At 39.5% G+C, this 22,452-nt stretch overlaps 1 protein-coding gene across 12 annotated transcripts in view; it reads left to right on the top strand.

The window, feature by feature from the left end:
- The window catches only part of PTPRM (protein tyrosine phosphatase receptor type M), a 608,093-nt gene that overhangs the window by 146,610 nt on the left and 439,031 nt on the right, over positions 1-22,452 (top strand). For all 12 annotated transcript variants that reach the window (XM_045574745.1, XM_036417770.2, XM_036417769.2 and 9 more), the window contains exon 2: positions 15,334-15,456. In XM_045574745.1, the coding sequence (XP_045430701.1) occupies positions 15,334-15,456 (123 nt within the window). The remainder of the gene's footprint in view (positions 1-15,333; positions 15,457-22,452) is intronic.

Genomic DNA, 22,452 nt, shown 5'->3' with positions numbered 1-22,452 from the left:
GAGATGTGTTTCCCTGCATGGCTGAGACCTCTGGGAACCACGGCTTGTACAGCATTGGGGTTTAGGCCCCAGAGTTCACTTTGGATTTTTGCTTTAATATTACAGAATTTAGCTGGCCTCTAAGGTTTCTTCTAGGCAGATTTCTGGCCCTAAGAAGGTTTACTTAAGTAAACCTGGGCTTAAGTAAACCTTCATAGTCAATTATATTGATCCACAAGGAGTTAATTCTTAAGCCCAGCCAATATTATATTGATCCACAAGGAGTTATTCTCAATTTACTAGGTACCCAGTGCTAGGTTAAGTATTGTTAGAAGTTAAGTGTCTGCCTGGCTGGTGTGATGGTTGAGCATGAACCCATGAACCAGGAGGTCACTAGTTCCATTGCTGATCAGGGTACGTACCCTAGTTGTGGGTTCGATCCCCAGTGGGGGGCATGCAGGAGGTAGCCAGTTGATGATTATTTCTCACCATTGATGTTTCTCTCTCCTTCTTTCTGAAATCAATAAAAAATTACTTGAATGGGTTGAGATCTTTAAAAAGAGTAAGTACTCAATATGACCAAGGACCAACGCAATAACTCGCTGAAAAATCATCCTGTAAGAAAGAGAGATCCAGGCCATGTATAACCAAGTGTAAAATTATAAAATTGCACACTCAGATGATGAAAACCAACTTTATGGTGACACTTTGATTAACTAAGCCGATGACTACAGCTTCTTACAACAAGTCAGCAACATGGGGGGAACAAAGCTTCCTGAGGAGCAAAGCTCTCCACTTTCTTGGCTTTATATTTAAAATATCTCAGTGAACAGGACTCATGCCAGGCATAGTATGAAATCTTGAATTTGATATTTCCTTGTTTTGAAACTGTTCCCCATCAACATTCCTGTGTCTACTGTCCTTAAGTTTATCAAAATAGGAACAATCTAATATCTAGTTACTTGGACCAATGTCTTGCTTGCATGGGCCTGCACATGGTAGGTCTAAATAAATATTTTTTTGGAGTGGAAGATGCTAGAGGACAGATTGTATGAATCCATTTTAATTTAGTGTTTTTTGTCTATTGGGTTTTGATCCTCTTTGTTATAGACTGAAAAATGTAAACTGATTTCAATAAGTACAGACATTCATAAGCAGATGCTGATAACTTAGAGAATCAGCTTCCTAGCCTAAACCGGTTTGGCTCAGTGGGTAGAGCATCAGCCTGCGGACTGAAAGGTCCCAGGTTCGATTCCAGTCAAGGGCATGTCTTGGTTGCTGGCACATCCCCAGTGGGGGTGTGCAAGAGGCAGCTGGTCGATGTATCTCTCTCATCGATGTTTCTAACTCTCTATCGCTCTCTCTTCCTCTCTGTAAAAAAATCAATAAAATATATATATTAAAAAAAAATAAAAAGAAAATAAAAAGAAAAGAGAATCAGCTTCCTAATTGAAAAAAATTACATAATACATTTTTTTTCTCAAAGCATACTTTCTTAATGATCTGAGAATTGAAGTTTGACATTGAATAAGTATTCACTATTTTTATGTTTCATAAATTTGAAAGATACATAATATGTAATCACTAACATTCCTTTTACATTTGGAACATAAAATCAAACATAACCAACTGAGACATTAAAGCAGAGTTCCAGTAGATACACAGAAAATCAGTTTGCTTTTTGTTGTCTTATGCTGAGGTCTGCCAAATAACAGCCTTATTATGCAGATTTTTAGAATAACAGGCCATGGATATCTTAGATTCTTGCCTCCAGTTGCTGACACTCTAGTTTTTGTTTGCTTTGTTTTGTTTTTTTATTTTGTCTTTTTTAAATCTGGACCAGTTAGGGACAGATATTCAGGATGAGGTTTTTGTTTTGTTTTTTTTTTTGTTTGTTTGTTTTTTCCCCCCTCTCTCTTGGCTCCTGTATCATTTTTTTATATTCTTTTTAATTTCTTCCTGTCCCTCAGGATTTCTTCCAGAGAACAAGGGCTTCTTTTTAATCTTCTGTGTATCCTTTAGTGTTCCTCCCCTCTTCCTCCTCAGTGCTGACATAATGCCTGGCACCGAGTGAGGGAGGGAAGAGAGGAGATGCCATGGGTCAGTCAAAAAGGCAGGCACCCCAGCATCAGGATTTCTTTATCTCTTGGTGTAGCCAGAGTGTTTAGTGCGTAAAGCCCATTATTATTTCTTCCCCGGTGTTCTTTTCTAACATAGAGTAGTAAATGGCTTTTGTTCTTACCTTTGTTACAAAACACTTTCAAGTAGGTTATTTAATGAGTAGCAGCACCTTTCCAGGACAGGTGAAGGGAACAGTGCCCAAGCCCCCAGAGCTCATGGTGCAGTGGAGAAGACAATATGCCCATACCCATGGCCAGAGTGCTGTGTGGGATGAGAAGGACATCTAGAAGGCATGCACATTTTGCAGTTAGGGTGCAAAGGAATAAATGATTGACTTTGTGAAAAGAAATCAGCAATAGGTACCCAGGAATGGCGGGGTGTGAGGTGAGATTTGAACAGTGATCAGGAGTCTGCCAGCCTGACTCTGGGGTGGGGGTGCCGGGACAGCACTGGCAGATGGTGGCATGTGGGCAGCATGGCCATTGGGGTGAATCTGCAAATGTTCAGGAATTACCAGAGTATATGTTTTCCCAAAAATAAGACAGTGTCTTATATTAATTTTTTCTCCCAAAGTTGTGCTATGTCTTATTTTCAGAGGATGTCTTATTTTTGGAGGATGACTTATTTTCAGGGAAACACAGTAGTACAATGAGAGGAAAGTTACGATAAAGAGGTAGGAAAGGATCAAATCAGAAAAACTTCATGTCACATGATACTATTTGAACATTATCCCATGAGCAGTGAGGGGTTGATGTATAGCCTTAAGTAGGGAGAAACTATTTTCAGCTATGTGTTTTATAAGATCTCAACGTTCTGTTAGTGTGTGGGATATACTGTAGATGTGAGGGGATGGGTCAAGTTCAGTGGGGACATGAGAGGAAACTCAAACTGCAGTATGGAAAGAATAGGAAACTGATAGGAGAACCATTTAGAAAGTTGTTTGGGGGGTGGGGTAAGGTGTTAAACAAAGAGGCCAGTCAGCTCACAGGTTTTTGCCTTTGAGACTCTGGTTTGTGATGTTGTCAACCAATATAGGCAACATTGATAAAGAGATGTCTATCCCTTTAATTTCCTACTTCAGATAGCATGCACCAAACACAGCTGTGGCAGTGTTAGAAATGTATCATCCTGAAACAGTGAGTACACTTTCACACTCATCACCAAGTTCAGCCTTTACCATCTCCCTGGGAAACTGGTAGTAAGTATTACAAAAGTCATACCTTGTATAGGGCATTGATCCTTTTGTTCAGAATTGCCCCTGAAAATCCTGTAGGGAGGTTCTGCTTACTTTTTTCTAAATAAATAAATAAATTAATTAAGTAATTAATAAAAAATTAGATCTTTAAGCATAAGAAGTATACTGAACCCAATGAGATATGCTCACTAAGAGAGGCATGAAGGAAGATGGAGCAGTGATGATGGATTGGTATGGGGGAGAATCAATTCATTTCTCTCATTTCTCAGTTCCAGCTCATTGGGGCATATGATTGTTAGACTCCTGGACTAAATGAAAGACTTCCCTCTCATACCATCCACTTTCATTGTTGAAGTCAGGCATGTTAATTGCACCTATGTTCTGAGCACTGTATATCCCCTTCTTATGCTCACTGTTTAAACTGCCCAAAGATAGACTAGTTAGCTGGTAGATCTATGACTTAATGCACCCATGTCTCAGATTCCAATTAAGTATAGTCTTACCAATTTTCATTTTAGAGTAAGTATTCCTAATGATATGGAATTGGAATGCATGTTTTACCTAAGAGGACATGGGAAATTACATTTCATTTTCATTAGCTTCTACGCAATGAATGTGATATGTAGAAAAAATTTTCATTGAAGGAAATACATTTATAATAGTTGAGATTAGGTTAATCAGTATCCAGTGAAAATAAACCATTAGTTGGTTAATATAAGCTGAAGAGCATAGCTTGGCTCTACTGCATATTGGTAATTTCAGGAGTTTATTTTATCAGCTGTCCTAGATAGTGATTTTATACCAATAAAGTCATCAGGAGGGTAAGTTTCTGAAAACCATACTTAGCGGTAGGTGTGCTCCTGGGCATAAAATTAAATTCTTTTTTTTATTAATGTTTTGGGGATATCTCTGACCAAAAGCCAGGATCATGTTCTACCTAAAGCAGTGGTCAGCAAACTCATTAGTCAACAGAGCCAAATATCAACAGTACAACGATTGAAATTTCTTTTGAGAGCCAAATTTTTTAAACTGAATCTTCTTCTAACCTCACTTTAAAATGGAAGTGGTATTTTGTGAAAGAGCTACACTCAAGGGGCCAAAGAGCCGCATGTGGCTCGCGAGCTACAGTTTGCCGACCACGGACCTAGGGTATCTCTTGAGTAGTTGCACTTGTAGAGGAAGTACAGCCTGGAACACTTGGATCTGCCAGTGCTCTTCTTTGCCCTTATTTACCTAAGAGATGTTTATGATTAACGAGAGTTATTTAGACTAGTGATACCCAAAGGTTTTCCCCACACCCTTTGAAGAGTATAATACAATCCACTGACCTATGGAAGAAAATATTTGGACATTAATTCTAATTTATTTTCTAGTTTGTACTTTTAAAGGTCAATTATACATGTGTATGTACAGTAATAATCTGCATATGTAGTGTACTACATAATAGAGCTTATAAATAAATATAGTAGGTTGTGTATTTTTTAAAAACCTGCTTCCTTCTTTTAATATTTGAAACTACTGATCTAGAGCACTTTTCTAAAATAGGCCGATGATTAGATTATTCTGGGAACTTTTTATAAACCACAGATTTCTGGGGTTGCTCCCAGAAGATTCTGGTTAAATGGGTCAGTCTGCAATAGCAGTTGTCAAACATCAGTATACATTTCAGAATCACCTGGAGGTCTGACTTGTTAAAACTCAGATTGCTGAACCCCATCTGGGAGTTTCTAATTTTGTAGTTCGGGGAGTGGGGAGAATTTGCATTTCTAACAAATGCCTGGGTGAGAATGCTGGTTCAGGGACCCACTTTGAGACCCACTGGTCCAGTGTGGGTCTCAGGATACAGGCCTCTCTGAGATCCAGTAATAAGTACTGATCTAGGAGTGCTCATTTTCTCCCCCAGACAATTCTTGCAGATATTGTCAGTTTTCTCCCTTTTTACTCCTATTGCTCCGATAGAGGCAAACAACTGTTTTGTTTCTTTCACACTATAGTTTTCAATATTGGTGGAGGATAAGAGCATTGGTGTTATATTCAGGCAGATTCAAATTTACAGGGAATATATATATGAGTGGTTTATATAAATCCTGTATCAACTCTTTGAGGTACTTATTTGTATACTAAAGGCCCAGTGCATGACATTTGTGCATGGGGTGGGGGCCCTCAGCCTTGCCTGTCCTGGGGTCGCAGTCTGGGAACCCTCAGGGGATGTCTAATTGCCGGCTTAGCTTTTCCTTAGCACTGCCACAGAGGCAAGAAAAGCTCCTGTTGTGAGCCCTGCTCAGGGCTTCTGGCTGGGTGGTGCTCCCCCTGTGGGAACGCACTGTCCACCAGGGGGCAGCTCCTGCGTTGAGCATCTGCCCCCTAGTGGTTAGTGTGCATCAGCCGTTTTGTGGATTTGCATATTAGCCTTTTATTATATAGGATGGAAAAGGAGACAGTTAGGTCTCTAATGATTTGGCTGAATCTGTATAATATTTTGGAAAGTAAGTAATAATAGTGTTACTTATTATAATGTATTTTAAATTTTAAATCAATGAGAAAAATATATGCTTGCTTATTACAGTCAGGTCTTTTTATGATTAGGAATTGTAAATTGATATAAAATGAAGAATGCAGTGAGTGTAAATGCCACAGAAAATTTAAGAACAAGACAGCTTATTTCCTGTGAATTATATAAAATATATCCATTGGCAAATAGCATTTTTACAATAGTGCATAACATTAGCCATTTAAATGCCCGTGCAATGTGTAAAAACCGCTTGCTTGATTAAATTATGTAGAAGAGCATTTCTACAACGCTTAGTGTCTGATTCACTAACCATCACTGGGGAACTCAAAGTTTAAGAGGCATTATATACATTCATTGTTGGCAGGCAATTAAATGTCGCTGTCACTGGGTTGATTTACAGGAAGAAAGCAGAGGCTTTGCTATGTTGGTACAGGTTTGTTTTTACAACTCTTAACACAATGATGTATATTATAGCTCCCTTTCTGTTTATCCTTTGAAATGTGTAGTTTATAGCCTTTTATCTCACTATTTTAAAATGGAAAAAAAATAGAGGGGACCACCTGAGATTACGTGTAATTTAGGAAAATAAAACATATAACATCAGTTCTTTTGGGGGGGTACTTTAGCACTTGTTTTTGACCTGCCCTTTTTCTAGAGACTCCTTTAATATTTTGTGCATTTGGTAAAGGCTGCCTTAAAGGGGGTCATTCTGTATTTAGAACAAGTGAGAAAAATGTTCCAGAAATCTCCTCAAGGAGTGTTACAGCCTTTTTATGAAATAGCTGCAAATGGACTGTAATTATGACAAGAACCATTGTTAGAGTATATAAATCCATTTAAACCTGGTAAAGGCAGAACTCAAAATGTGTATGTATGTCATAAATAAGTTTATGAAATTAACATTTGTCCTCCACTGGCTTCTTAGAATCAGGAATTTATTTGCAATGCAATTCATGCAACAATCAGTATATAAATAGTACGCATTGTTGTGTTGTTTATTTTATAAAGGTGGCTTAAGGGTGATGATGTGTAGCTTGGAAAGAGTCTGAATTTTGGACTCAGGCCTCGGTTTAACTGCTGGCCCTACATGACTTTGGGCAAGGCATTTGACCATTCCAAATAGCCATTTGTAAAAATAGGAATGTGTCAATTAAGGTCTAGTCAGGGGACAGAAACCACACAGTGATTTGAACGGGGAATTTTTATTTATTTATTTATTTATTTATTTATTTATTTATTTATTTATTTTTGGTAAAGAATAATTAACAGCGGATTAGAATACAAGAGATTAGCTAGTGGGAAGTGAATTGAGTTCTAAAGAATAAAGGAGTAGCCATTGTGAAGAACAGCCACTGGTCCAGGATGGAAATAGAGGTCTGGGGAGGAGATCCTCTAGAGCTGAGATCCAGGGCGTGAGTGTGGCTCAGTGGATGACATGGAAGTCATTGTGGGGAAACACTGATACAATATGGAAGAGATGTGACCTCTAGGGTGGCTTGGGCAGCTGTTCATGGGCCCTGACCCTTTGGAGGTGCTACAAAACCACTAGGGGAGTGGTTTCTGGGGTACGCTGCTCTCTGCCAGCCACGGAGCACCAGGGCAGCGGAGCACCGGGAAGGCCCCTGCGCTGCAAGCCTTTTGCTGGAGGAGCCTCAGTGCTGAGAGCCTTCCAGGGAGGCCCTGGAGCCCACTCCTTTCCCTGTGGTACCTCTCCAGACCCACCACTGTCAGAGCTGAACATCTGAGCATCTGGGACAGGAAACCTACTTAGTCGGCCCAGATACGTTTTTTTTTGCAGAGCAAGCAATGAAATGTGAATTTAGAGCTGAGTGTTGGTAACTGGCACAGATGATATTGACAGTTGTCTTTAGAGTTTTTAAGTTTAAATAATACATGTAGACGTTTGCATGGTTTTTGCTATGTAACACGTATCTTTGAATCAGACCTATTGACACAATGGTCTTATACAGGTTGTGAGGAGTGAACTGTTGGAAGCTGCTCATTGTCTTCACTAGCAGAGAGGTGTGGACAAGGAACCCGGAAAGCTGGTCAACCTTGAGACTCTGGCAAGGGTCAGAGCCATACACCCACTGTCTGATGGAGATAAAAGAGAGCTGAAGCAACTCCCACCTTTTAGTCTTATGTAAATCCTTGCTGATGGGCTGTGGTCCAGCTGTTACTGGAAATTGCTTGCCTAAGGGCTATAGGTGAATTCCAGACCTGAATAAAAAGGATTGCAAGGCCAGAGCAAAGCATAGTGCTCTCTTGGGCTTCCGCCTGGCCCCCAATTCCCAAATTAGTATTTTTCTTGTCTAGTCTCTTTCATTTGTGTGCGGCCTCCTCCATAAGCCAAACCCTGAACCTGAACCCTAAACCACGAGGGAGGTGTGTGGGGGTGTACACTCGCAACTGGCAGTCCAATGCGGGGGTGTGGTGGTGGGGGGGAAGGGGAGTATTTGCAGTAAATGAAATGATTACTATATGTTGCCTTAAGCAGAATCTGGCTAGCACGTGACAGATGTTCACGGAATGGTAGCTGTTAATACCAGAGAACTTTGTAGAACACAGGTTGCACTCTAACTGCCTTGGTAGGACAATCTCATAGTAGTTTTGATTGATATCTTCAAGCTGAACAAACAGTCCCAGATAATGTTTCTATCCCCAATTCTTAAGTACCACAGACAACACTATTGGTAGAATTGTGAAGTTAGTTTAGTGGATCTAGACTCACCCTTCACAAAATTGAACGGGAGAGAAATTAAAAAAGATCAGTGTATGCTATGCCAGTGGAGATAAATTTGGTTTGTATAATGAACATATACTAATACATGGCCTGGATGAAGACAATGGGTCACAATTTAACATTAAGCACTGCCCTAAATGATGAGCTCTCATCCATGTCTATTTTTCTTTGTCTTTTCTTCAGTAGGATAGAGAATGGTCATGTGAAAGCTCTTACAAGGTTTCCTTTGGGAGGAAAGCAGACCATCCTCTCCTTTATAGCTTCTATGTTAATGATGGTATACTGTTCTTGGATCTACTGAATAATTCCCTGCTACTCTAAAGCAAGAATAAAGATAAATTCCCTCCAGTATGCAAATGACAATATTTTATTTTCATAAGTCAAGAATGACCTTTATAGATAACTAACCTCGCTATCTAATTATTGCCAGAAAAAGTAGAGTTCAACTTTTATAAAGTGAAAACTATAATTTGTGTAGACTTCATTAACATTTAACTGGATTATATTTTTCAACCATAATAAAAACATGAACATGGTCAATGATTTAGTCACATTTTTAGCAGGGTTGGGTGTTTTGTGGGGTTATATTAAGATTGCTTTCATTGTGTAGGTGTTTGTTACATTAAACTGCTTTAAACAATTGGCGAAAATTATTGCAGCTGAATTCTGCATAGAATTTTGGGGAATTTAATTATCTAAAAAGCATTTATTGGTGTCTTGTCATGTACCAATTCTAGGGAATGCCAAGATAACTTAGATACAATTATAATCAGAATTACTTTTGAGCAGAAATAGGCTTTCGGACACCTATTCTTTTGATGTGCTTCAGTTTTCATGAAATATTATCTGGCGTACCACTATTTCATCTGCTTTCTCTACCCTTCAGTAATAGCACAGACTGGTTGCAATTTTCAGTTGGGGAGTAAATACACAAAATTTAGCAGCCCAGTAAGATTTTGTTGAGAGAACCAACGTGCAAAAAGGCCATTTTCAGGTATATTACAGCTTTAAGAATGCACTGAGCTCCCACAAAATCAAGTTTGTTGAATCAAAGTTTGGTGATATACTGTCATCACACTATGTGACTAAATAGACCCTAAAACCTATAGCTCTGTTCTGGTGGATGCTGATGAGAACTCTGTTCATCAACTTATGTTGATTGCTTCTTACCAGGGTCCTGGGAAGATGGTTCTCTCTAGATTAGGAGTAGTTCTGTTTCTTTTGGATTTTCAGCTTGGAAGATACTATCCCATAGTATCTGGGCAGTCAACACAGGATGCCTGGATTCAAATCTCTCCCAGCTTTGAGATCCTGTGTAAACTCTGCAACCACTGTGCCTCAGATTATGTACCTGTAAAAGGAAGACCATCGTATCTACTTTATCGGGTTGGCATCAGGATTAAACAAGTCCTCAGTAAAATATAGTCCCTATCAGTAGTTTTAGTATTAATATTATCTCATAGATACTGTGAATTATGTAATCAATCATATTTTCCTTTTTGGGCCTGGTCCCCCAAACTCAAAGTGAAATTTGTAAATGAATCTGGTGGCATTGTTTTATTACTTGGTGGTGAAGTGGAGTCCTCACTATTTCCTATTATAATCTCTCTGTCTCTCTCTCTCTCTCTCTCTCTCTCTCTCTCTCTCTCCTCTCTCTCTCTCTTTGCTCATTTTCCTTGCTTTTTAATTTTAACTTTTCTTTAATGTTGTTAACTTCTATGTCATTGTGTAGCAAGGTATGTCCTGGAGTAGGCCATGGAATTATCATTTTTGCATAGGAATCAGCAATGATGATAACCTAAGTATTTGACATCCATAGACACTTCATTTTGCAAGAAAATTTATTATTGATTCAGCACATGTAGTATTTCAGTGTGTAGTCTTAACCTTTGCTAAGGAAAAACTGCTCTTTCTCAGTAAGGTCTGATGTAGGCATGTGGGCATGTGCATACATGTGAATATGTGTGTTGTGAGAGAGAATATGAATGATGCAGGCCACTGCTCCACCCGTCTTGCATCACCTTTCCTCCATCTTATTTATGACGTGGCTCAGTCTCAATTTCCCTCCATAAAAGAGAAATAATTTACTTTGATTTGACAGAGGAATGAAGTCCAGCCATCAGCGATTGGGCATTAGTCCAAGCAAGACAATTCTGGACAAACATTGCCAAAGTCTGCTGCTGACCACATTCCTGTACACGATGGCCAACTGTCTGTGCTATTCTGAAAATCAATGAGACTTATTTTTGGAAATGCTCATTCATTTCACTGAGTTTCAGCGGGCTTTGCTTCCTTCTCATAATCTTCACTTGCCCCAAAGCATTTACAAATCACACATGCTCCGTGGAGGAGCCCACTGGAGTGTGTTGTGGGGTTGAACCCTGGAGTCAAAATAAGACCACTGGAGGCTGCTAATTGATTAAAAAAGCAGGCAAGGATTTATTGAATTGGCCAGGATGGCCTCGAGAACACATGCAGGTGGAGTCCACACTCATGACCGCGCTGTTCCAGGTGTAGGCAGTCCTTTTAAAGGTCTAAACCACAAAAATTTCCTTTGTTCTAAATTCTAAATTCTAAATGCTAGGAATAGCTCGCAGGGTCATTCCCAGCCATATCCTGCTGGACATTGGAATGTGACCCTATCTTGCAATAGCAGATAGTACAGAGCAGAGCTGAGCAGTTAATCTCTAAAGGTTATCTACAGTTTCTACTCCTGAAGCTACCAAGTCAGTGGGAATCAATCTCCTGTGGTCCTGGTCCACAAGCACAGGAAAACTGCCTTAGCCTCCAGGTCTCAATCTGGAAACTGAGGCAGCTATCCTATTGTTTAAGCAAGTAAATGTGTGCAGAAGCCAGAATAGCAGGGTTAAAATTCAAACAGCAGTTTTTACCTAAGTATGATTGCTACCATACTTCAGAGTGTGCTGCAGGATTGCTTACAACTCTTTACTTTCTTACTAAATTTCCAATGATACAGTCCAACCATTTGCAGTGAAATGAACTTAGGAGACTAATTGTTGTATGAGGTATATATGGTAAGAAGGATTTAAGAATTAATAATAACTGATATGGTTGAACATGCCTGACACTGTTGCATTAACTGTACACTTGCTGTGTAATTGAATGATTAGAAATACCACATCAGGTGCATGTTATCTCCATTCTACAGATAGGGGAATCAGAGTGCGGAGTGCCAGGTGCTTTGTCTTCAATCTTACAAAGCTAGGGGCGGAAGACTGTGTATGTGCCAGGTGTTTGACCCTGGAACCTGTTCACTTCCACAACTACATGGAGCTGCCTTAAAAACCAGAAGTTTTACCAAGATAATAATAATAATAATAATACACACCAAAAGTTTAATTTGTCCATTCTCAAAATGGCCGTTTCAATTATGATGTTGTTTACCTTAATCTCTTCTCATTTTAGTTCCATCCACCACCTTTGCTATTTTAGGGTCTCTCATCTGTTGGAAAATCAGTGTGCAAGGGGATATATCTTCCGGCAATAGGAAATTCCTCATCTGTCCTATTTTCCAGTGGCTTGATAAAATCATACATGAGTCCAGAAAGAACCATATCATCTTTTTATGTTTCCTTTCAAGTGATAAAAGTAGCTTTATGTAATAGGAAAATTATATCCTTGCACCAGCATTGCATTAGTCTTTGGGGTTGCTGTCAGCTGTGCATTCTCTTCCCTTTATGTTTGGTTATATCTTTAGTGCCACCAGTTGCGTCATAAAGCAGATCTTTAACCAGCCTTGAGTTGTTTTGTGGATGCCCATAGCTAGTTCTCCCTGCTTAAGAGCGCACTGCAGGACTTTCATCATCAGTGTGCTGTCTGTGTTTCCATGGTTATTTTTTTTTCTTTTTGAACATTATTAGTGCTACACACTGTTTGGGCTATGGCCTGAGTATAGAATCTATTTTCTACATCAGAATTGGGGTTTGCAGCCAAGGGAACATATTTGCATTGTCTTGTAACATTTCTCACTCCAAAGTCAAAAGTTGTTAGTACTATTACATGCGTTAAACAAATCTATTTTGTTTCTTTGAACTTGTTAAAGCTGAGTGAAAGGGCAGTATAAATTACCACATGTCAAGCTGAAATATTAATTTGATGGTGTATTTTGTAATGTATTTCTGTTCCCAGTGGATTGTTTAATTGCCCAGGTCTGTTAAATGTGTTATAAAACACAGCATCCGAAGCCACTAATTTCACCGTCATGCCTGGAGAGCACAACTAAGAGAAAGTTAGAAAGCTAGCACAGGCCTTTTAAAAGAGTCTGAGCTCCTTCATTCTGCCCTGTTTTAACTTTTGTGTGTGTTTGTTTTTAATCAGTGATCTGGGGGCAGACATACAAAGCATGCTTATCCAATCAGCACATACCCAAGTCTAGGTAAGATGACTAATACCCAAATGTAAAATCAGGACTCCAGTAGCTCTTGATACACTGGAGTGATGCACTGAAAACAAAGAGACAGAGGTTAGTGAGGGTAAAAGTATGTCCTATATTTTCATTCAGAAAGTCGCTTACCTTACTTAGTAGAGAGGAGAATCGGCTCAACAGCAGTGGTTTGAATTTCACGCTCCTATGGAAATTCAGACTGGACCAGCACCCTGTTCAGACTGCTGAAAGAGTATGAGGTCCAGGGAGGTAGACAGTGGAATTTAGGACTTGGAGTCCTTCTTTTGGAAAAGTGCTGATAACCTGTGAGAGTTCAGGGGTTTACCAAATGGTGAAAGTTTTACTACAATAGCTTCTAGTAGGAAGAACTGGAGGGAGCAAAGCATGTTTTGTCCTGAACAGAGAATACTTAGAACAGGGCAATGCTTTTCAAATGATCAGCTTTCCTGGGTAAGAGCTGAGACTTTTTACTATTTCTGCAGAGGGTAGAGCTAAGATAAGTGAGTAGACATGCAGGAAGCAGAGTGTAGACTGTTATACAGGGGGATTATTTACCTGGTAAAGGTGCTTTTTAAAATTATCAGAGCCTCACATGTTCATAAGCTGTCTGTCTGTCTAGAATGTTTTTAAACATTTGGATGGAAATTGGACCAGGTGACCGCTTAACATCTGTTTTATCTTTGAGGTTGTACAGCTGCTGTTTTACTTATTGCTGCCAGGGCATACAGTGCAGACATAGTGTAGTAATATTCTTATTTTTATGTGTTATTGATTTAGAATGCTTAATTTTTATCATTGACAATAATTATAATTAGAATTTTAAATTAATGTTATTAATGACATTATCTAATGGTTAATATAATCCTATATAATAAAAGCCTAATATGATAAGTGTCCAGTCGTCCAGTAGTTCATTCAACCAATCAAAGCATAATATGTTAATTATATTCTAAGGCCATTCAACTGCTTGCTACAACATGCACTGACCACCAGGGGGCAGACAGTTGACCCATTGAGCAATAGCTATGATTTGCACTGGCCACCAGGGGCAGACAGCTGACTGGTAGATTAGCTTGCTGTTAGGGTCCTGCCAATCAGGACTGAGCGAGACAGGTCAGCCATGGCTTGGAGCCTTACCATGGTCCCTCCTCAGCCCTGATTGTGCACTGGTGGGGTTCCTTGGCCTAGCCTGTGCCCTCTTGCAATCCAGAACCTCTTGGGGGATGTCGGAGAGCCAGTTTCACTCCAATCCCGCTCAATAGGATTGCCCCTGATGGTCAGTGCACTTCCACAGGGGGCGTGCACTCAGCTAGAAGTTGGGCTCATGGCTGGCTAACAAAACAGTGGGGGTGGGAACCTCTCATGCCTCCACAGCAGTGTTAAGCATGCCCGACTGCCAGCAGTTGAACATCCCCAAGGGCTCCCAGACTGTGAGAGGGCTCAGGCTGGGCTGAGGGGTCCCCCACTCCATGGCCCAAGTACACAAATTTTGTTCACCTGGCCTCTAGAGTTCATAATAATTTATTTGGTCAATACAATCAGTAACTTTTGAAATGTGAAACATTGGAGAAAAGACTTGATACTATAGTAATTCAAAGTAACAGGAGACATTTAAGGATGTTGAAGGGACTGAACATTGTCTCTGTGACTCAGGATGCTAAAATAGCTTAAGTGCTTTGCATATACTACCTTGTTTGTTTGTTTTTTAAGTAGTCTTATTTCTAGCACCAAAATTAAGCATATGTTTATCACATGTTTAGTTTTAATTTATTCTTGACTTTAAAAATAGTGAACTATAAACAAATCTATAACCTGTTTTAATTTTGATATTTAATATATCCAAAGTATTACTAGTAAAATAAAACCAGTTTCTATGGTAAATTTAGAATAATCCTTAGAAAAAATAATTTGCAAGCTATGTCCATGATCTATACTGCATTTTGTCTCCTGCCATCATGCCAGTGTTGTGGTGAAAGTTCTTCTTTTAATTTTTTTTGGTACAAATTATAATGGTTTTTCTATAGAAAACACATTGAACACTTTGGGTGGTTCTATTAAAGTTTTGAACACAAGATCAGTTATTGCAAATTCCTGTGCATCTGCAAAATAGGAATTATACATTTGTATAGCTCTTACTTTTAATTGAATTTTTAAAATAATGGTTCTTTTTGGGAAGCAATTTAATATAGCATTTTGGCAAGACATGGTTAATACTCTGCTAGCAAGGGCTCAATCGGGTCAATATCTGGAGTTCCTCAGCACTAAATTCAAATCAAATTTAAGGAGCATCAAGAAGGTTTATGGTAACCTATAATCATCAAAGACTTTTCCTGAGGTCTAGTGTGATCTACATTACTTTCCATTCTGCTGTGTTTCAGGAGGTTGCCTCTTTGATGAGCCATATAGCACTTGTGGATATAAGCAAGCTGACGATGATGACTTCAATTGGGAGCAAGTGAACACCTTGGCCAAACCAACTTCTGATCCATGGATGCCATCAGGTTTGCTTTTTGTTTTAAGTTTTTTTGTTTATTTTTGTTTTAAATCAAATGTTCACAAGAGTCTTAATCGCAGTAAATATTCACTGGGTATTGGTTGAATGAGTGAGGGTGTAGGTCTCTGAGTGTGGCAGCCAAGGACCGGTTAACTAGTGAGAGCGCTACTACAATTAAGAAGACCAGTTGCAAAGAGTTTATCTTTGTCTCTTTTTATTTAAAGTCTAATTAAAGTTTACTTCCTTTACCTTTGGATGCATCTGAGCTAGATTAATGGGCACTTCCCAATTAATCCTTCCCAAGCAGCAGATATAGGAAATAGATTGATGTCTCTTTTGTCAAATGTGACTAGTGAATCGAACTGTAGCTGAGGAATCGAAATTACAGTCTTGGTCACGAATTGGAGAATTGGAGACCTTGGGAGGTAGCATAAACCTTGTCCTCAGGGGTTCACCTGGCACCTGGGTGATCTGTGAGGATGCCAGTGATCTTGAAAGCATTCTTCAGATGAAACAGTGATGCACACATGTGGATGCTTTGTCCTCTGTATAAGTGCTTCGTATATTTTCTGATGAGTAAAGGACATTTGCTCCACTGAACACCAGCAAGAATTCTACCTTATATTCAGAAGGAAGAGTGGGAAGATCATTCTTAGTGAACTCTAATCTCATTGGAGCTTGATCATTTTAATGGACACCCTTTTCAGGCTGTGATGTTGGACGTCTTTAAAATTTTAGATTGGAAATTCATATTATAAACTAGATGCCCAGTGCACGAAATTCGTGCGCTTGGGGAGGGGAGTCACCTCAGCCCAGCCTGCATCCTCTTGCAATCCAGGAGCCTTTGGGGGCTGTCTGACTGCCATGAAGGCTTGAGAGGCTCCTGCCACCGCCACTGTGCTCACCAGCCATAAGCCGGGCTTCTGAGTGGTGCTCCCCCTGTGGGAACACACTGACCACCAGGCTTGCGGGGGTGGCAATTAGGAGCAATCATTTTGACATGGAGGGGGAAGTTGGGGGTTACCAGGCAGGCAGGCAGGTGAATGATTAGGAACCAGTGAGCCAGGGATCCCCAGGATTGGGCCTAAACTGGCAGGTGGACATCCCCTGAGTGGTCCCAGATTGGAGAGGGTGCAAGCTGGGCTGAGGGACCCCCCTCCTTATGTATTTTGTGCACCAGGACTCTAGTTTGTTAATTATTGTCTGTGGCTGGTTTTAAGCTACCACAGCAGGTGTGTAGTTGCAGCAGACACAGTAGTCTCCACAAAGCCTGGATATTTTCTGTTTTGTTCTTTTCAGAGAAAAAAAAAATGTGTGTATTCCTCTTAAACCATTTGGGTACCAGCATATAATTGTGGCTTTGGACTCTTAATTTATATTGTTATTGTTTTCTATACTCATATTTATTAACATACATTATTTCACATTTTGTTTCACTATCAGTTTGTATGTTTTCCAAACATTTGGGCTATTAAAATCAGTGAGAAAAAAAGCTTGATGAGTAGGACTTCTCTATCTTCCCCATAAATTTGCTGCCTATTAAAGCATTGTGATTTTCTTTATTGTTTAGTTACATAATCCTCGTGGGACTATTGTAAGTCTAAGAAGCAAATAATCGATCAAGATGAGTTTAAAAATTATGACAGTGAGAGACTAAAATTTTTATTCTAATTTTAAAATTTACTCTAATTAAAATATTACTTTGTCTTCTTTGAAATAGATGCTCTAGCAGGCGTCTTCAAACTACGGCCCGCGGGCCACATGTGGCCCGGAGAGGAGTCTGATCCGGCCCGCCAGGTTTTTTGGGCAGTGAGCGCAGCCGAGGTGTTACAGTAGGAATTAGTAGTTCATATAGTCCGGCCCTCCAGCTCTCTGAGGGACCGTGATCTGGCCCCCACTTTAAAAAGTTTGAGGACCCCTGCGTAAGTGTGTAGGGTTTGCTTTTCTTTCTCTTCAGGTGTGAGGTTATTTTTAGCCACATTAAAAAATTTTAAATACAATCTAGAGCTTTATACATGCTGACATAATAACTACTCTGAGGCTCTGACATTGACTTTGGAAATACATATTTAGGGCAAATAAATACCAAATAATTTATGTTTTTGCTTAAAGTCGACAGTTGCGTTATAATGGATTATAGTCTTTGAATCAGACAGTTTTTCTGATGGTTGGGAACTTTCTTAAACTTTGTCATAAGGATTGCCACTTTGAGCACAAGAAACTTTGATTAAATAACCAAATAAAAATCAGGCATCTTGTTACACTGGTTCATGCTATCACTCTATATACTGTAGTATAGGTGTAATTATAAACATAGAGTAAGAATTATTGATTAAGCATTTTATGATATAAAAACACCTACATAGTTTGACAGTGGTTGATGGTTTCTTTAATATTCTCAAATTCTTTATTTATATAGTTAAAAAGATTTTTTTTATCTTACAAAATCATAGATGCTTCAGAATTCAAAACCTAATGTATTAAAATCAGTACTGTTTTCCTCTAAAACAGGCCTGTCATTTTACTTTGCATGATCTATAAATAAAAAGCAGAATTTACAATTATATTACTCTGAACCTTTCTATTGTATTGACATTCCTGAACCTTTGACATAATCCAATTCACACGTAATGAGAGGTTCTGATAGATCTGATTTTGTACCAGACCATATGTTTCCCGGGGCTGCCTTTGTATCCTCAATGCATAGCACAATTTTTAGAACTTTGTAGGTTCACAAAAGATGTTTCCAGGATGAGTGAAGAAAATGTATAGGTCCTTATTTCAGAGACCTTACAGTCTACTGAAAAAGATGGGTTTTAGCCCAGTGAGAGATCCTTTTCAGACCTCTAACATACAGACTGAAAGATAATACATTTTTGGTGTTTTAGGCCACCAAGTTTATGTTCATTTGCTATGAGATGGTTGATGTTTTTATATTTCATTAGAATATAACGTGTAACTCAGTGTTCCAGTTCTATAAAATAGTTTACAAGTTCCATAGTTTATGAATAAGAATATGTGACCCTGTTTTATATTCTAAAAGATAAACACTAAATCCATTTGTAAGAAATACAAGGGTAGTTTATAGCCACAGGCATTTGATAGTCATAAAGCTGGTTTTTATTTCTACACAACATGGTCTCCTTAAGATACCATGCCTCTAAAAAGCCTATACTTAAGTGAATTTGGGTCCTAGTGCTGGGAAAACAAAACATTATGCTTAGTGCTTTTCTAAGTAGCAGATCATGCATCTAGCGGGAAGCTCATTTAGTTTCCCACATCCAAGCTTTACATATTGCAAATTGAGAACCGTGTTGTTTCTGATCTTTATGGAGATGCAGTGACTGATGATTGGATCATTTCTCTGGGTGTTCATATGAAAGAAAGAGAGAGGGAAGTGCCAGGCTGGAGGAGCAATATGCACTCTTAGTGTGATGACCCAGAAAATAGAAAAAAATGACTGTATTTGTGTAGAGTTAGTTTCACATTTGGGAACATGATGGATGGACAGACAAAGGAATTGAAGTTTTCATTTTGGGTGCATTCATCAGGTGTGTTTTGCTCCTGCTAGGGAAGGCTTCTCTGCTTACCTACACTTCAGGACTTATGCGGGGCTTAGTGAGTGAAGAGAAGACTAAAAAGGGCTTGAAATGATATTTATTTCCTTACTGAATTTCAGTGTGTATGTAGTGAGTGATATTTTTGGCACAGAATAGTCAGACAGCTGTCTAATTATCTCATTCATTTTTTTAATCTTGTCACCGTTCAACACATATTTATTGAACACCTGCTATGTGCCAGGCACTGTTGGAGATGCTGGGGAGTCATCACTGAGTGCACCCCACACTCCCAATCTGGTGAGATTGTTCTCGGATTGCCAAAGAATCCCATCCTATAAGACCATATTTTCCAGCACTTATGATTGACTTTCTGGAAATTAGTATTCAAAAAAAAATACAAAATTTAGTGCATCAGACTCAGCACATTATATCATCAAATTCAGCTTTCTTGTATGCTTTGTTCTTTAAAAAAGAGCAAAATCATCTAAGTCACAGGCATGGGGCAGTATAGTATGTTGTAGTAATTCTCTTTTTTAAAGCAAACTGAGCTTGTGATATGTAAATGACAATTAGCAGTTGACAAAGTTTGCTTTTTTTTTTTCTTTATATAATTTAATCCTCATGATGACCCTGGGAGATTGGGTGGCATTATCTCTATTTTATACCCTGGGAGACTGAAGTTCAGGGAAATTAAACTTGCCCCAGATATCATGTGAGAGAAGCAGCCCCCATACCTGCTTCTCGAATGCCAAACAATGATCTTCCCTTGGGGGCAATCATCTGGTGAAGCAGGTTAGGTGGCAACTATTCAGATCTTGAAATGCACATGAAGGCTGCCAGGTCAGATGCTGGCTCTCTCGCTTCGTAGCTATGGAACTTGGGCAAGTGCTGCAGGTCCCAGTTTCTCAGGCTTCTCATCCGTGAGCTATTAGTTAGTAATATATGTCTGTGGAGTGATGGAACTGCCTCAGTAGTCTCTGTCTACCTACCAGTTCTGTCCCACGGAGGAGGCAGGTAGTCAGGTAATAAGCAGAGACATGTGGGGACAGATGCCATGGGGGGGGGGGGGGTGGTGTGCATGCTAAAGACTGTGAAGAAAACCTAAATCAGGATAAAGGCTTAGTGAGCGTTGGGAGCCATAGACAGGAACAGCCTCTCTGAGCAGAGCCTGGAATCCAGTTTGGGACACGGTTGTGAGTTACCGGGTGGAGAAGAGCAGGAGCGAAGACTGAGATGGGATGAACTCTGTGGGAGGGTGGTCAGTGAGAAGTTGTGGAAGGGCATTAGAACTTGCCTCATAGGTTGCTGACCAAATGAGACAAAAGAATCCACTTCGGGAACTTAGTTTTGAACCTGGCCAAGCGCAGTGTTCGGGAAATGTCCTCCTTTTATCGTTAAGAAGTAATCTTCAGAATAATTTGGAGTAGCCTCGTTAGTACTCTCTGCGAGGTGGGCAGTTCATACAAAGGTCATATTTTTCTCTTCTAAATGATACCAAATAAACAGAAGAGACAGATCTTTACATAATGTTTGAAAGATTAAAAAAGCAAGCTGAAAGAAGTCCATTTAAATACGATGTTTTGTCATCATGGTAGGACTTGGGGTAATTGCACTGTCATTTCTATTTTAAATATTTCCTTTATGATTAGGAATAACTTTATAATAAAAACTAATACTTAAAAATTTGGAGAGGGTTATCATTGATTTGGCATTATTCTAGTTGATTCTGAATATTTCCAAGAACTGAAGTCAAGAATTGAAAAGAGTTTAATGATGATTTAATATCTCATTCAAGTGTCCCACAGTGAGGTGCAGCCTGGCATGCACTTAGGAGACAGTCATTGACAAACGCACTCCCTCCCTGCACCTTATGTGAATCACTTTGGCGAGGCTTATGCTGGGTTTCCAGCTAGCTTTTAAACAGTGAGCAATGATCACAGTGAAAGAAATGGAACTGACATTATATTCTGACAGCAGTTTCTAAGCCACAAATTTAGAAAAATAAATGTAGATGATAATGAAAGAAAAAATTAAGATCAGGGTAGTTCTTAATTAACCAGCACCATGCTCCGGGTAGCCTCATTTTAATATGACTGTAAACAATTTGCTCCGCTCAAAGGTTAAAAAAAAATTATAAAATTTACCATCTTAACCATTTTAAAATGTGCACTTCAGTGGCATTTAGTACATTCACACTGTTGTGCAACCATTTCTACCATCCAGCTCAGAACTCTTCCATCTTCCCCAGCTGAAACTCTACACCCATTACGATACTAACTACCCATTCCCCACTCTTCCCAACCCTTAACTACCACAATTCTACTTTCTGTCTCTATGAATTTGACCACGCTAGGTACCCCAGATAGTGGACTCGTATACTATTTGTCTATCCGTACATGGCTTACTTCACTTGGCATAAGTAATTTTTTTCAGTAATTCAGTTTTGCATGCAAAACTTCCACAATCAGGGTAGTCATTTTTTTTTTTTGAAGCATCTTGATTTTGAATAGCTAAGTGTTTCAGGGGTCCCAGTGTATTATGTATGACCCTTATTTCAATAGTTTATATTCAGTGTCCAACAAATGTTCTCCTTTAAATATGTTCTAAACTCTTGTCTTGTCTGATTGGAAAACTGTTACAAAAAGTTAAGAACAGTGGCTAGCTATTTTTAAATATTTGCTCAAAAGTATACAACTTATCCTGTATATATAAATACGTTTTTAAGATAGGTTTATTTCTTGCTTAATTTCCCGTAAAATCACACATAAGATTATGTGAAGGCCAGTAATGGTATAAACAGGCGGGCCATTCGCGACAGAGTTGTAAATCTCTCAGAATCTGAGTTGAGGAAGGGGTGAGATGTGCAAGAGGGAGGTCCAGGGCAGTGGGCCAATGCGGTGGTTATGATGGCCAGCCAGAGAAGATCGCACTGAGGAGTGGGTCAGTACTCACAAATTCTGTGTTCTGTGTATTGCTCCCCCAGTGCAAGGCACTTCCAGCTGAATCTAGTCAGGTTGTTGGAATGGAGAAACCCCCTTTGGCAATAAAAGTCAAGAGAGGAGACATTGGGCTTTAATGTGAAACTCAGGGACAGTCTTTGAGTCTTCTGGGCACAAATTCCTCATTGGACTTCAGAGGGGCCTTGAGGTGGAACAGGATAATTTGAAGATAATGTATTGAAAGACCAGAGAGCCGAAGGCTGAGGAAGACTTACCACTTGGGTCTGGGGCTTCCCAGCAGTAGCTTCTCCTTATGGAGGGCAGGTCTTTGGGGTCAGATTGAATTTTTGGTGACCACTGATATACTACCAGCTTGCATGGCCACTGGCAGGTTAATGGTGGCATCACAGTAGCACAGACACCCACATGGGGAAGACCTTGGGAATTCTGTGCGCCCCGAGGGCTCTGGTTCCCCAATTCTCCTGTGTGAGTCAGGCCTAGTCA

This window comes from Pipistrellus kuhlii, unplaced genomic scaffold, assembly GCF_014108245.1.
Source record: "Pipistrellus kuhlii isolate mPipKuh1 unplaced genomic scaffold, mPipKuh1.p scaffold_m20_p_6, whole genome shotgun sequence".
Classification (NCBI taxonomy): domain Eukaryota; kingdom Metazoa; phylum Chordata; class Mammalia; order Chiroptera; family Vespertilionidae; genus Pipistrellus; species Pipistrellus kuhlii.
The sequence above is the reverse complement of the archived record's forward strand: the minus strand, read 5'-3'. Positions and strand labels throughout refer to the sequence as shown.